The sequence below is a fragment of the Chaetura pelagica genome, unplaced genomic scaffold, assembly GCF_000747805.2.
Source record: "Chaetura pelagica isolate M959 unplaced genomic scaffold, ChaPel_1.0 scaffold24, whole genome shotgun sequence".
NCBI lineage: Eukaryota > Metazoa > Chordata > Aves > Apodiformes > Apodidae > Chaetura > Chaetura pelagica.
The window spans coordinates 606,146-619,488 of record NW_009953077.1 but is presented as its reverse complement, the minus strand read 5'-3'; the positions used below and the strand labels follow the sequence as shown (position 1 = coordinate 619,488).

At 40.4% G+C, this 13,343-nt stretch overlaps 1 protein-coding gene across 1 annotated transcript in view; it reads right to left on the bottom strand.

Moving 5' to 3' along the window:
• Window positions 1-407: 407 nt before the first annotated feature.
• The window catches only part of CNTN3 (contactin 3 (plasmacytoma associated)), a 34,399-nt gene continuing 21,463 nt past the window's right edge, over window positions 408-13,343 (bottom strand). Inside the window, exons 7-16 of the mRNA XM_009996934.1 lie at window positions 10,716-10,833; window positions 9,761-9,919; window positions 9,510-9,659; window positions 8,698-8,768; window positions 7,631-7,865; window positions 7,357-7,472; window positions 6,585-6,771; window positions 3,220-3,332; window positions 1,208-1,376; window positions 408-412 (exon numbers count right to left, since the gene is read on the bottom strand). Of these exons, the coding sequence (XP_009995236.1) occupies window positions 408-412; window positions 1,208-1,376; window positions 3,220-3,332; window positions 6,585-6,771; window positions 7,357-7,472; window positions 7,631-7,865; window positions 8,698-8,768; window positions 9,510-9,659; window positions 9,761-9,919; window positions 10,716-10,833 (1,323 nt within the window). The remainder of the gene's footprint in view (window positions 413-1,207; window positions 1,377-3,219; window positions 3,333-6,584; window positions 6,772-7,356; window positions 7,473-7,630; window positions 7,866-8,697; window positions 8,769-9,509; window positions 9,660-9,760; window positions 9,920-10,715; window positions 10,834-13,343) is intronic.

The window sequence follows — 13,343 nt, the reverse complement described above, 5'->3', positions numbered from 1 at the left end:
CAGTAGTGGAAGGTCCTGCCTCTTGGACATCCCAACATTGACTGGGCACAACTAACGCCCACTGTGACTTTACCTTCCAACTTTGATTTCTTCCTAGATTGAGAGTAATTTCTCTAAAGGGCAGTAAGAAAACTGGATTATGACACTGTCTTAAGAACGGCTGCTTGGTCCCACATGTGAGCTGCCCTGTCTCCCAGTTCAACTTCATGTGTGGAAGGATCTGAACATGCAGGAAATACCCAAACCACCCCAGTGTCACTCCCAGCTCTGATCACAGTGCCATCACTCCCCCTCTCACGTTGTATCTGAAGTATGTAATATGTAAACTCCTTTGGTTCAAGTATTAAGGCATTTTAGACTCCTTTTTAAAGGATTTGCTAAATTTTACATTGTATTTTTCTTTTACTTCAACCTACAGTGAAATGTAAAGAATTTAAAAACACATCAGGATAAAAGAAAAACATGCATTAAACACTGCAGTGTTTTTGTGGGTTTTTTTAAAAGCACTTTTCTGAAGTAACCAATTCATTTTGTTTCCCAGGAAATGAGAAGGTATAATCACAACACTGAGTTAAGAGTCAAGGAAAATATTGTTGGTAAAAAGCTGGATACACTGAAGATATTCAAGACTGATGGACCAGAACCTCTTGCATCCATACCTGTGGCAAATGGAAAAGGTCAGGATTAAATGAAAGCTTGAATATCTACTCTGTCAAATTATCACTCTTTCTAGAAACTAAACAAATATTTTTTGTCTATTTTTATTTCTGACCAGCAATTAAAACTTACAAAAATAAACTAGTTTTAAAGCACAGAAATCTACTGCAAAATGCTGGCACTGTACAAATACATTCAAAGTGATAAGATTTTTTTTTACTTTCCTTTTTTTTTCATTCTTATGTTTTTAATACCAATTTACATGGTAATTTGCCAGTTCCACAGAAGGAAGTCTGTCATGCATAAGGGCATGAAGACTGTTAATCGCTTTTCTTTATATTACCTTATTACCATACAATATACAAGCATTAATTCTTTTTTTCTCCCCATCCATAAGGACTCTGTTCCTATAAAGACAGGCTGTGCCAGCTGCAAATGCAGTCATGATTCAGTGCAGCAAGGCAGAGACCTGTCTGTGCACTGGGGCTGCTGTACAGGACGTTCAGGTAATAACACATGACAAAAAAATAGTGATTCAGCCTCAACCTACTGGCTAGTCTGGGAATCAGGATCTGATCACTGCTGGTGCCATCTCCTCCCTCAGTTGTTGCTTTTACTTCTATAATGTAATCTTCATTAGACTGCAGCACTAGTTCAGCTGCTGGCTTGTCTGTGTTCAGCACCTTCATGCTGGGCTGGCTGCTGGTCCTGTACAAAACCTGCAACACAAGCAAAGAGCCACAGTGTGTCATTTCTTACATAAAGGGACCTTGCACAGTCATTATTATTTGTGTTTCATAGAGACAAGGTTTCAGTCTTATAAAAGACAGGATGAGAGCAAAGATCTGATTTTTGGTGAATGTTACAGGGCAGAATTGCATTTAAACACAGAAGGTAACATCATGCTCTTCTATTCCAGCTTTAATCTAAAATGGCACAATGTGTAATGATAACAAATGAAGAATATATTCTGTTGAGTGCTTTAATAATGTCTTGTTCTATAAATTACCCAACCATTTGGATTGTGCCATTATCTAGATCAGCTTCTTATGCCAACAGGTAGTTTGGGAAGGGGAGAACTAATTGACATTGCAGACTACGTGGGAGATGTTCTGCAAGTGCTATATGATTATTCTGTCATGAACCTTGATTGCATTTGGTGTCTTATGTTGTAAAGACTGGGAGCTACAGGTGACCACCACAGCCCACTGCTTGCAGCATCAGGCAAGAGGGGGGATTTAAGACCCACACGAGCCTCTCCTGAAGATCCAGTGAGCCTAAAGGGTCCCCAGGGCCAGTGCTGAGACTTGCCACAGAGAGGGTATGTCCTGGCAGAGTTAAAAATCTCCGTGGATTCAGTGCATCCTCCTGGCAGAGTTCCACAAATCTGACAAGCAGGTAAGCCTGGAAGTTTTTGAGTGCAAAACCCATCGATCTCAACTCCCCAAAAACAAAGGTAGTAATGATGAAATGGGGGGTGGAAATGCAAAGTCACTGGAATTACAAACAGGGTGCCACCCTGCAGCCACATTCCTAACACTGTGACTGGCTGTTAAACACTCCTGAAGGGACCCAGGCCTGTGGCTCCCTTCCACAGGAACTGAGCTATGGCTGCTCTGCTCTTTTCCATGTCAGTTGTTTGCCTTCTGGGATAAAAACAACCCCCAAAGAAGGCCTTTCCTTCAGCAGAATTAACCAGCATTATCAAGATTCAGCTTATCCTTGTGTACTTCACAGTGTTATCCACAGGAGAACCTGAAATTGTTGTGGGAGACAGAGTATGCAGTGTGAAACTCTCCTGGTATGTTTTTAGGTCAGATACTGTCTTACAAAATCAGGTGCCTTATCTAACTGTAAACATGTATTTGTTGCCAACAGAACTCAACATTACATACTCAGATCTTCAGCATAAATCTTTTATGCATTAACAGATCGTGTGGGATCCAGGTGTAGCAGCTCATCACCAGCATCCTCAGCTACTCTCTTAAACATCCTTGAGATATATGACAGATGTAAATACCTGTGCATTTGTGCTCTGATCAGATTTAGAGCAGATGTAGCAATGGAATTTCTATCAAGACAGTGAGCATGTCTGGCAGGAGGTAAGAAGAAGGTTTAAGGTTGTCAGTTTGATGTGTGTGGCACTAATAAATGCACCTGCCCAGCAACAGAAACTTGACCCATCAGCTGAATCTTGGATTCTGTCTTATGCACGTGGTAAGTGTTACATATTTATAGTGTTTTACATATGATGAGTGTTATACTTAGCCATGTTTGGATAAGTGGGATCCCAAAAGCTGGCAGCAGTGTCTGCAGCTCCTGGCTTTGTTTGCATGAGGAGCAGAAGGTATTCAGTGGGCTGTTAATGGGATGAGGACCAGGGTTTCTGAGACATTGTTGAAATATTATATAAATGTATAAAAAGGAGATACTGCTGAAATGGTTCACATGAGGTATTGTGCATTCTCTGAGTTCATTGCCTTGCAAATAGACAAGAAGCAGCAAACTGTGGGTTGCTTTCAGATGTTTTTTCTGGTCTGTTTCTGGTCTGTTTTCACTTACCTTATACCCTGTCACCTCGGACTCATTCTCCATAGCTCTTACTTCCTCCCAGCTGAGGATCACTCTGGAGTCAGAGACATTCCACATGACATTTCCTGGTGGTTGACTGGGTGCTTCAAATATATAATAAAAACATAACTTTAATTTAATTGGCATGAGTGATTTATTCTACAATAGGAAATAATAGTTCAGGTAATTGACTGTCATTACATGTCAGATGCAAAAGGAACTCCAAGGCAGCCTTGTCATTTGTGCACTTAATGGTTCAGAGACTAAATTGGAAAAACAAGAAGGAAGGAAAAACAGAATGGCACAGAAATGTTATTTCTGAAGTTGCATTATCTGTTGATGGTCCTTCATTAAATACAGCCAAACAAAAGCATATGTCTCAGGACATGGGTGATCAATTAGAACCAACTCTAATGAAACCATGATGGTAACAGACAATTTCTAGTTTTAGTATATTGCCAAGAATAAGCAAATACTTCACAACAGATTATTTGTTAGACAAATGTAGTCTTGATGAACATTGTAATCTACATGCTGTGCTGATTTACTTTAACGGGCTTGTAAGGTAAAAGCATTTGAGAGAATTTTTTTGTTGTAGTTCTTTTACCTTGAGGCATGATTTGTGAACCACAGTCTGTACCTTTTCTGTACGTGCAGCTGGAACAGTAGTGGGATTAGGCCAAGGAAATCTAGAGGGTTTTTTCTGTTCATTAACCATCTGAGACTGTTATTTTCAAAAAAAGAACACTGTGCTTTTGGCTGTAGACTTTCATATGTCTTGAAACTGCCAAACTTTCAGGGAAGGCGAAGGTAAGTACAAACCTCTTAAGATGCCTCAAGTTGGCTTCCCAGAAAGTGGGTCATGCAGTGACACAATCAACTACTAAAATCTTTTCTAAATGTGTTAAGGAAAACAATTTACTTTTGCTGTCACCTAGTGGAGGCAGCTGCTGCTTAGGTGGACCACACCACACTTTGATGTTGAAAGTTCCAGTATGAAACACTGACAGTGGTTTTAAACACTCCTAGGAAGGTGTTTATGAGTTTTTTGTTTCTTTTCCTCCCTCTTATTTTTACACAGGTAACTCCCTACCTTATTTCCATGAGTAGTCAGATAAAAACCCACCTGATTATACTTCTTAACACAGAGAAGACACAAAAATTTAAGAGTGAGACTTACAAGTATTTTTCTAAAGTTTAACAACCACTCATAGATACTTCTTTGCAGTGCCTGCCTTGTTCATGATTTAACCTGATGCACTAATAGCTGCTTTTTTTAAATGTAAGAGGAGACTGTTTCACTCCTGAGAATGAAGTATCACATCATATAGGAACAGTTTTCACACTGAGATATTAGAGATGAATTTCAAAAGAAATGAGTCATTCTTTAAAATCCACAATGAAATAATATGACATATGAAAAAAAATGAAGATTAATTATATGTTAAAAATCTGTAAGCCTCTACCACTTGGCTTATGGAAGTGATTCAGCAGGCTCCAATTCACTTCAGATACCAAAGCCTCCAATAATCTTCAGTGTTTAGAACTGCAGAAATTTATAATGGGTCAGATCCTGAACCACCACGTCAGGTAAGTACATGCCCAGGGCTAAATGTGCCAATAAGCTGCATGGATTTCTCTGGGACTCCTCAGATGCTTAGAGCTGGTCACAGACACTGGTGTTTCTCTGAATTAGAAATGATGGGCTGAATATTTTGTAGTAATAAGACCTTCTAAATATAAAGTACCTGTAACATCTTGCCTTATAAACTTAGGTCTTTCCCAGTTAACTGCCATTTTGTATTGCTATATTTTATACAACTAAGCTACACTTATTATTATGGGCAGAGAATACAAATATTTCAAATATAAAAGCAAAGATACTTTAATTGTTAAAGACAAACACTGATTTGCCAATTGCAGTGAAGTGTTTGTGTTTCTTGTTATGGTTACTAATTAGCAAGGAGCTGCCTGTAGGGTCAGTGTGCATGCAGTTGTGTGTGGACATCCCTCACAGTGAGAAACATCAATCACACATATTCCCAAGTTAAGGTAGAAGCTGGAACTGATCAAAATTAATACATTTGATTGAAAAAAGTCAGTTTCTGCTGCAGCACTACAGAGAAATATTTGGCTTTGTTAATTCAATTAGAAGTTAGCAAATCCGTCAACCTGACATTACCCTGTACTGCCCTGAGTTTACTCTTTGTTCAGATGCATGGACATAATGTAACTGATTTTTTGTTTTAATTATTTCAATATTCAAGTAATCTTGACTAAGAGCCTGATCCAGATCCTGTTCAAACCAGCAGAAGCAGATGCTTGTCCAGTTCTACTTCACACATCCCAAGGGCAGGTGCTCACTAAAAAAAGGACTGAAAAATCAGTGAGCTGCCCAGGCTGGCACAACCTGCTCTACTGAGCAGTCAGCAGCCACCAAGATGATTAATTAGAGAGACCTTTTCATCACATGCCAGGTTCAGGCTACAGGCAGTGAGTTACATCAGTCAGTTTGTGGTAACTGTGCATATAATGCATTTATACTCTAGCAAAGATGTTAATCTGGTTTAGTCCTCAGTGACAGAGAGCACTAATTTCTGCATACAGTAATTTCTGACAAACTGGCTTATTTTACACTATTGATGAGACTACTTTTGGAAGAAGGATGTTAATGACTATTCCAGGGCATTTGACCTTCCAGACAGATTTAATTGTGAATTCCTGTGAGTCTCTCAGAAATACTTCAAGATTGATGACCCTGATTCTGAGTTGCGTTACAAATGCAAGAGCACACTGAAAATATTTCCATTGGTAGAAAAATTAGTGCAGCCTTTGACAGTCTGTTCTCCAGCCTAATTTCTCCCTTTATTAAGGAAGTGGCCTCTTGTGTAATTTGTTCAAGGGGAAGCAGTGGCCATGAAGGATTGCTTTGCATGAACTGTATGAGGATCATTGCATTTCAAAAGCCATGCCTTAGAGGACTTATAAATATGCTACAAAACCCTGAAAACTTCAACAAGTTGCCTTTTTTTCTTTTTTTTCCCCTTCCAAATAAAATACATTTTTCTTTGAATTTTTTTTTTCCAGTCATTAACAGAAGACTAAAGCTGCTATGGAGAAATTATGTATCTTGAGCTCCACTGGAATGGCTGAGTTTTACTTACTCATCCCTCTGAAGCAGCAGAGGGTAGGAAACAGGAGAGCTGTGGTTCTGTTTAATTGTGTTACTCCTCTAAGTATGAAAATGTAGGTCATATATGTCTATTGCAATTCCCAGTAACGTGCCTGGTTTTCATTACCCTGCAAGGACTAACACACCATTATTTCTCTCCCCACTTGAAATTCAAGTTACTTACGTGTCTTTTTGGTGGTAGCATTTACTGTGGCACTGAAGGGACCTGCTCCAGCACTGTTATAAGCACGCACAGCTGTGTAGTATGCTAAGTTGCTCTTCAAACCTGTTATTCTTATTGATGTCTCATTCCCTGCAGCTTTCACTCTGTTTGAAGATTCTTCTTTTCCACCATTATTCCAGTACCTAACCTAGTAGATATAGAACAAAACCATTTTACATCTCCCAGGGAATGGACCCTTCACCCATAGCATTGCATTTTGACTCCATTAAGTGCTTTTTTTTTTCCTCAGCTGAAAAAGGTGGAAATACATTAAAGTTTAAAAAATATCTTTACTATGTAAAAAACCCCCAATATTCTTCTCCATCTGCTGTTCATGCCTGATGCTCTTTTTAGTATGACTGGAGGACAAGGAGGCTGAAATATTAGATCTTGCTTGAATTAAAAATGGCAAGAGGAAAAACCATTACTGCATCTTAAAAGTAAACACCTCAGAAAAATGTATCTTACAAAGTAGTTTCTTTGGAAGGAAATACAATTCTGAAAAGCCATGTCAGTTTGAAGATACTGTTAGACAGACACAGGACTGTCAGCACAGGAAGCACAACAGTTTCCTTCTGTTCTTTGTTTTCAAAGACACTAAGAAAATATCCTTCTTTTTGGTGTAGGTGGGGCAGCAAGCAAGCAAGATAGGTGGTCATCTTTTGTAAATTTGTGCAGGACCCTTCTGGCTCATGGTCCTTCACAAATAGGAGTGTATTTTAAACGTGCTTACCTCGTAGCCCAGTAACCTTCCACTGCTCATCTTCCAGGGAATGGGCATCCAGGAGACCTCGATGACGGAGGAGGACAGACTGGTCGCAGACACCCCCGAGGGTGCTATGCTGGGCTCTGTGTTCAGACATGAATAAAGGAGAGATGATCAGCAGCTTGGTGACTGTGGACATAACCATGTCCACATTCAAAGGAATCTCTCTTCTCTGATGAAACATCTCATGTTAAATATCTGGAGGTAACTCAATCAATCTGAAGAGAACTCCAGCACATACCTTCTTCAGCTGAAAAAACGGTGGTTACTGAACTAAAGGGCCCTTCTCCTTTATTGTTATAGACACCAACTTTGACTTCATACGGTGAAAAGGGCAAGATGCTTTCATTCCTGAAGACATATCTGGGAGTGTCAGGAGAGGTGACCACAGTCTGTATCCACGTTGTGGTGCCAAAGGGGCGGAAAGCAACCACATAACCAAATCCTTCTCCATTTTGTAGTTCTTCAGGGATGGGCTGTGAGAAAAGCAAGAGAAGCCTCTGCTGCTACGTACAGCACTGGACACATTTTGCAGGAAGAAAGTACCAACAGACATGACTGTACTGGTACTGACTTTGGGATTGTTCCCTCAGCAAGTTAACTCTGCTACAGCAGAGCAAAATGTGTTCCATTGAACCAATCTTTAAGGTTTGCACTTGAAGAAGAGAACAACTTCAAAGCATACCCCTTGTGTACTGGTTTAAGACACTCCAGTAAATACATTTTTTGTTAAATTACACAATTGATAGTTCATAAAAAATTAATAATTACTCAACTTTTAGAGAATCCAATACTACACTTTTGTACAGTGGCTCATACCTTCCTCTGATGTGGTAATTAGACAACCACACAAAGTAGTCAAGGGTCATTAACATTTTTAAACTGATTAAAAAGGGGTTAACGATATAAAGCCTGATTGTTTGCACTGGCCAGCACATGCATCCAGAGTCAATGGTAGGAAAGCAGGTACTGCAAATTTACAGGGAAAAGCATAATTCTTAAGGCTCAACCTTTAAGCATTATCCTTTCTTCTTTCCCCTGCCCTCCTGCCCCTTTCTAGAGTTAAGATTTGTTATTTCTCTGAAGCAATTTCAGAGAAACAAACTGACTCTCCCCTGCTTACTGCCCACACAGTAACACATGGAAGTGAGAGGGAAGCAAACGTGCATGGCTCACATTACAGAATGTTACTGAGCACAGCTGCATCCTAGATGAGAAGCTGCTGCAGCCAGGGACATGCATCTCTATAACAAGAATTTCAATGAAAACAACCATTCTCTGAAGGAAATTGCTCGCCAGAAAACTTACATCCCATGTTATGACCAGTTCAGACCTGCTGCCTCCTCCCCCACTGACTTCAGAGGGAGGAATTTCAGGAACTGTGAAAAGGAAAGGTAAAGCTGTCTACACAGTGCAGGTACAACAGACATCATCACAGAACGTTACCCTCATGCTCTGAAGCTAACCCAGCTGCATTCACCTTGCTTTTTCAAATAAAGGTTCACTCCTGGAAAGCCCCAGCCCCTTCCTGCACCCACCCTGCTGTTTTCCATCTCAGGGGCAGGCAGATGTTTTTCTAAGGGCATTGAAGAACCTCGCTAGGTCACAGAGTGAGCCCTCCATGCTAATGCTGATGAGCTTCTGAAAATTGGAGGCATACATCACTTTTTTAATAGGTCTGGCTTAGGCAGATGTATTGGGAAGTGGCCTTATTCCAAGTGAGCTCCTGGGCTTTTAATTGCTGTATTCTTCTAAGCCACATGCTTGTTACATGGGGAAGGTGCACACTGATCAAACACTAGGAATGAAAACACCCTGTTAAAATTAACCTCTTTCCATCTATTAATACCTTCAGACTCTGCAGCACTGCCTGAACTGACAGACTTTGGCATACTAAATACAGCTTAAATGTATTTAGATGTTATGCTTCTGTGCTGTTCAGTAATGCAACACACAAACTGTCTCAAAGCTAAATGGAAAAATAATGACCAAACTAGTTACAGACTTTTATATTTGATGGCAATTCCAAGCTTGTTTGCAAAGAGCCAAGGGTATGAATGCTCCTTTTTTGTTAATATTCAAGACTCTTGAATTAAAAACAAGTAGAAGAACCCACTAACCTGCCTCTTCAGTTCTTACTTTTTCTGAGGGCAAACTAGGTTCTCCACCTCCTATTTTGTTACTGGCAACTACACGGAATTCGTATTCCACCCAAGGATTTAAATCCACAACTGTGGTTGTGAATGTTTTTCCATCAATCACGTCTGGAACTATTAAAAAAAACAAAAAGAAACAAAAAAGGGCAACTAAGAACATGGTGTCTCTGGTCAAAAACATTTCAACAGAGCCTGTAACATGAATTGTGTTGTACCTGTTGTGACTCGCTGCCAGCCAACTGAGAAGGGTGTCCTTGCTTGTATGGTGTAGGTGGTTACTGGGCTGTGATTATCTGTGCCCTCTTGCCAGGAGATCTGAGCCGTGGTGTCGGTTATTTCATCCACTTTCACATGTTCAGGGGGCCCAGGTGAGCCTGGAATCAGATTGAAAAATACAAAATGGTTTGTCAGGCCAGTACCCTGGCAATCACTAATGGAGCTCTATGGATTCCCCTTTTATCAGCGCTGCAGGAGGAGAAAAACAATTCAGCTTGGAATAAGAACACTTGTAATTACTGTTTTACATTCACTGAAGTTAAAGCTGATAATCTATTCTGAAATACTCTGAACTGCCACAGAGCTGACAGGTTTTCTTGTGTGTGTTGTGTTGTTTTTTTTTTCCCAAGAGCCGTTGTACACTGTGGTCCTTCTCTCTTTCCAAAGTCTTTCACTTTACTCCTTGATGTCCTGTTTTAATCTACTAACACCTCTCAGTAGTCTGAACTACAGCTGTTTTACTGTACCTCACACTAGTCATTTTTCAAGACACCACCTGCTCAGCACCCTGAGCAGTAATTCAGGCAAGCTTCCTGCTGCCTTCTAGAAAATCCTCATTCTGGGCAACCTGGCAAAAATGCTGATTTTTTGGTGTCATTTGCACCAGCAAAGGGGGTTGAAATGACCCTTGTACCCTCTCGACAGTGACAGGAAGGACTGTCAGTGAGCAAAGCCATGAAGTCAAGATTTATTGTATCCTTCAGCTCTGAGTTTCTCTGGGGAAAATTAAACTTCATCCAAAACCAGCTAAAATTCTCCCAAGCTGCAAGGCAGAATCACATCATTCAAGTGACAGATGACTTGGCTTTTGTAATCTACAGCATCATTGTTTCTGTAATGAACGATACACAAAAGTTACAAACATGATCCATGGTGAGTGAAGCTGAAACGTACCCCGCACGATAAGCTCTGCTGCAGATGCTACACTATCCACTTCTGTCTTCACCATGCAAACGTATTTTCCACTGTGTTTCAGCTGGATGTTTCTAATCATTAAATCTCCTGATGCACTCTGTTGAAATACAAAGTTCTTGTTAACACACATGTACTACCTTGTAATGTAATATTAAGGTTGCATTTGTAAAAGGGAAAGAAATCAACCAAAACTGTTGCTCACAAACAGCACTGGCAGGCAGCCTGCAGGATCCCCAGTTAGTATTGCAAGTATTATCTTAAGTTAGGGTATTTTTGTTTACCTTTTCTGGAGCAGCAGTGTTTCCTCGATGGCCAGAACCCTATTTTGTGGGTACTTTCAGCTACTCTGGCCCCATGACTGATTCCTGAGTGCTTGGGAGTTTGGGAGAAAGGGGAAGGCACAATTGTGGAGTTTATTTTATTCTTAGAAAAACAACAACAAACAACATCCTTATTTTTGTTTCCTGCTCTCACCCATTATATCAGCATTTCATTTATTCAACATAAGCTGAGAACAACTCTGCCTGATTCCCTTCCATGTGTGTGTAAAGACAATGCCTGGTCTTCCATGGCAGCACCAACGAGAGCACGTGCAGGACAGCTCGGCCCTGAGTGCCTGCAGTACCTCAGAAGTAGAGGTGAAGGGAATCCAAAATCCATCTGCTTGACTGGGAGTGGATATTCAGGGAATGACCAACAATAACAGTGCACACTCACAAGCAAATCACACTCTGTATACAAACTAAAACATCTTAGCAAAGAGGAAAACACAGGAACCTGCAGCAGCACAAAGCACAAGGCACCCTTGCCTCCCATGGCTCTGCAGACCACCACCAGCTCCCATATCCTTGCCCACACAGATGCAATCTCTGTCAGCATGGACCAGCCCAGCTGATGGCAAGGTCACCTTCTGTTTTATACACCCAGAGCAGGCCCTGCAGCATGGAGAGCTGCTGAAAAGGCTTTTGCTTCTCCTCACTCCCTAACCATCTCAGCCATTGCAAGCAGGTGATACCCACAACAGTTTAGAGCCAATCTGTTCAAAATGTTGGGCTCTGCCTGGTTTGCCATACTCTTTGTACAGATCATCTGTCCAACAAAAAAGAGCAGTAAGACACTGTTACATCCTCTATTTTTCTAACCATCTGGAAGACCAGGTGGTGGTCCCACAGCATTCCCACTAACTAGGACATGTTGGAGGCCTCAGGCATGTGACAGGGGCTTCCAAGACAGAAAATCTACCCATTCAAAAATTAGTTTCCTTCTGCCACGTTTACCACCAAGAAAGCTGAAGTTATTTTTGCACAGTTATTTTCATTTAACAAACACACTCTGCAAACATTGGAAGGCTTAGAACATATTTATGCTTATTTACTTACCATGACCTGCATATAAGGCCAGATGAAATTATTCCACTGGCCTTAATGTGATACAAAGCCCATAAAAACTTTTTGCTGGTCTCTTGGTACTGTATGAAGTCTTTTACTAATGAGCTTCAATCCTTCTTTACACAAATAAAAAAACCCTAAACCCTAAATGTCTATGTTTTATAAAACCTCCAAACCTGACAAATTTCCAAGTAAAAAGTTCTACATTCAGAGCTCTGAGTTAGCCAATACTCACTCTGGATTTTTCCTTCAGCACTGACTGAGAATCTTTTGTGGAAAACTACCTTTTGATGTTGTGTTTTTTCCCCCTCTGATGACAAAAAGAAAGACACCTAAACATGGCTTTGATTTGGAGTCATGTCTGGCTTTGTTTCAGGAGAAAAGCTGGAATTTTTAAGTCAGAAAAAAATATTGCACTTTCCAATCAGATTATGAAATCGTAGCTGAGCCAGTAAAAACATCAGATTCAGGTTCTGGTATGTGTTCAACCTTTCCTTTCTAATATTATGATTTGTATATACAACCAGAGTGCAGCTGGGGGGAAATATTACTAAATAAATAAAGTCCACGTAGCAGCACTGGAAGGTAACAGGCTATGAAATCAGAGCATTCCCATTACAGCATGACAGATGGTCAGTTCATAATTCTCAAAACATTGCTGTGAACATGTACATGATATATGAATATCTCATGGCTCCTACAAGGAAATCTCATCATCTCCACATGCACTTGCATTTAATCAATTGCAAACTGCAGAACAATCTGTGTTTGGTTGCCTACTGATTAAATGCTAAATCTTTCAAGGTTTAGCAGGCAAAAGGAAAAAGTTAGGTGTTGAAATGTCACTGTTTCACAGGAAGTAGTGCCTAACCCACCTCTGTCCCTCTAGAGCTGGAGATCTGGTGAGAATATGTTAAAATTAAACTTTATAAAGGCTGTTATAATGGCCAGCTTCATGCTGCTGCTCAGCTGTTTGTTTTGTTATCACTTGGCCTTGGCTTGCACTGTAACAAGGCCTTTTGCTGCAACTGATTTCTTTCCTTTGATGCATGCTTCATCTGTCTTGATGCTTTTCTTTTCATGTTTTGATTAGAAGGTTAAATTCTAAAAAGCATTAATGTCACCAACCCTGCCCACAGTAGCATCTCTGCATCCTGCATGGGAAATATTCCATGAGACATTGGCTCCAATGTTGAGGAATACAATTGTAGGAAAAATA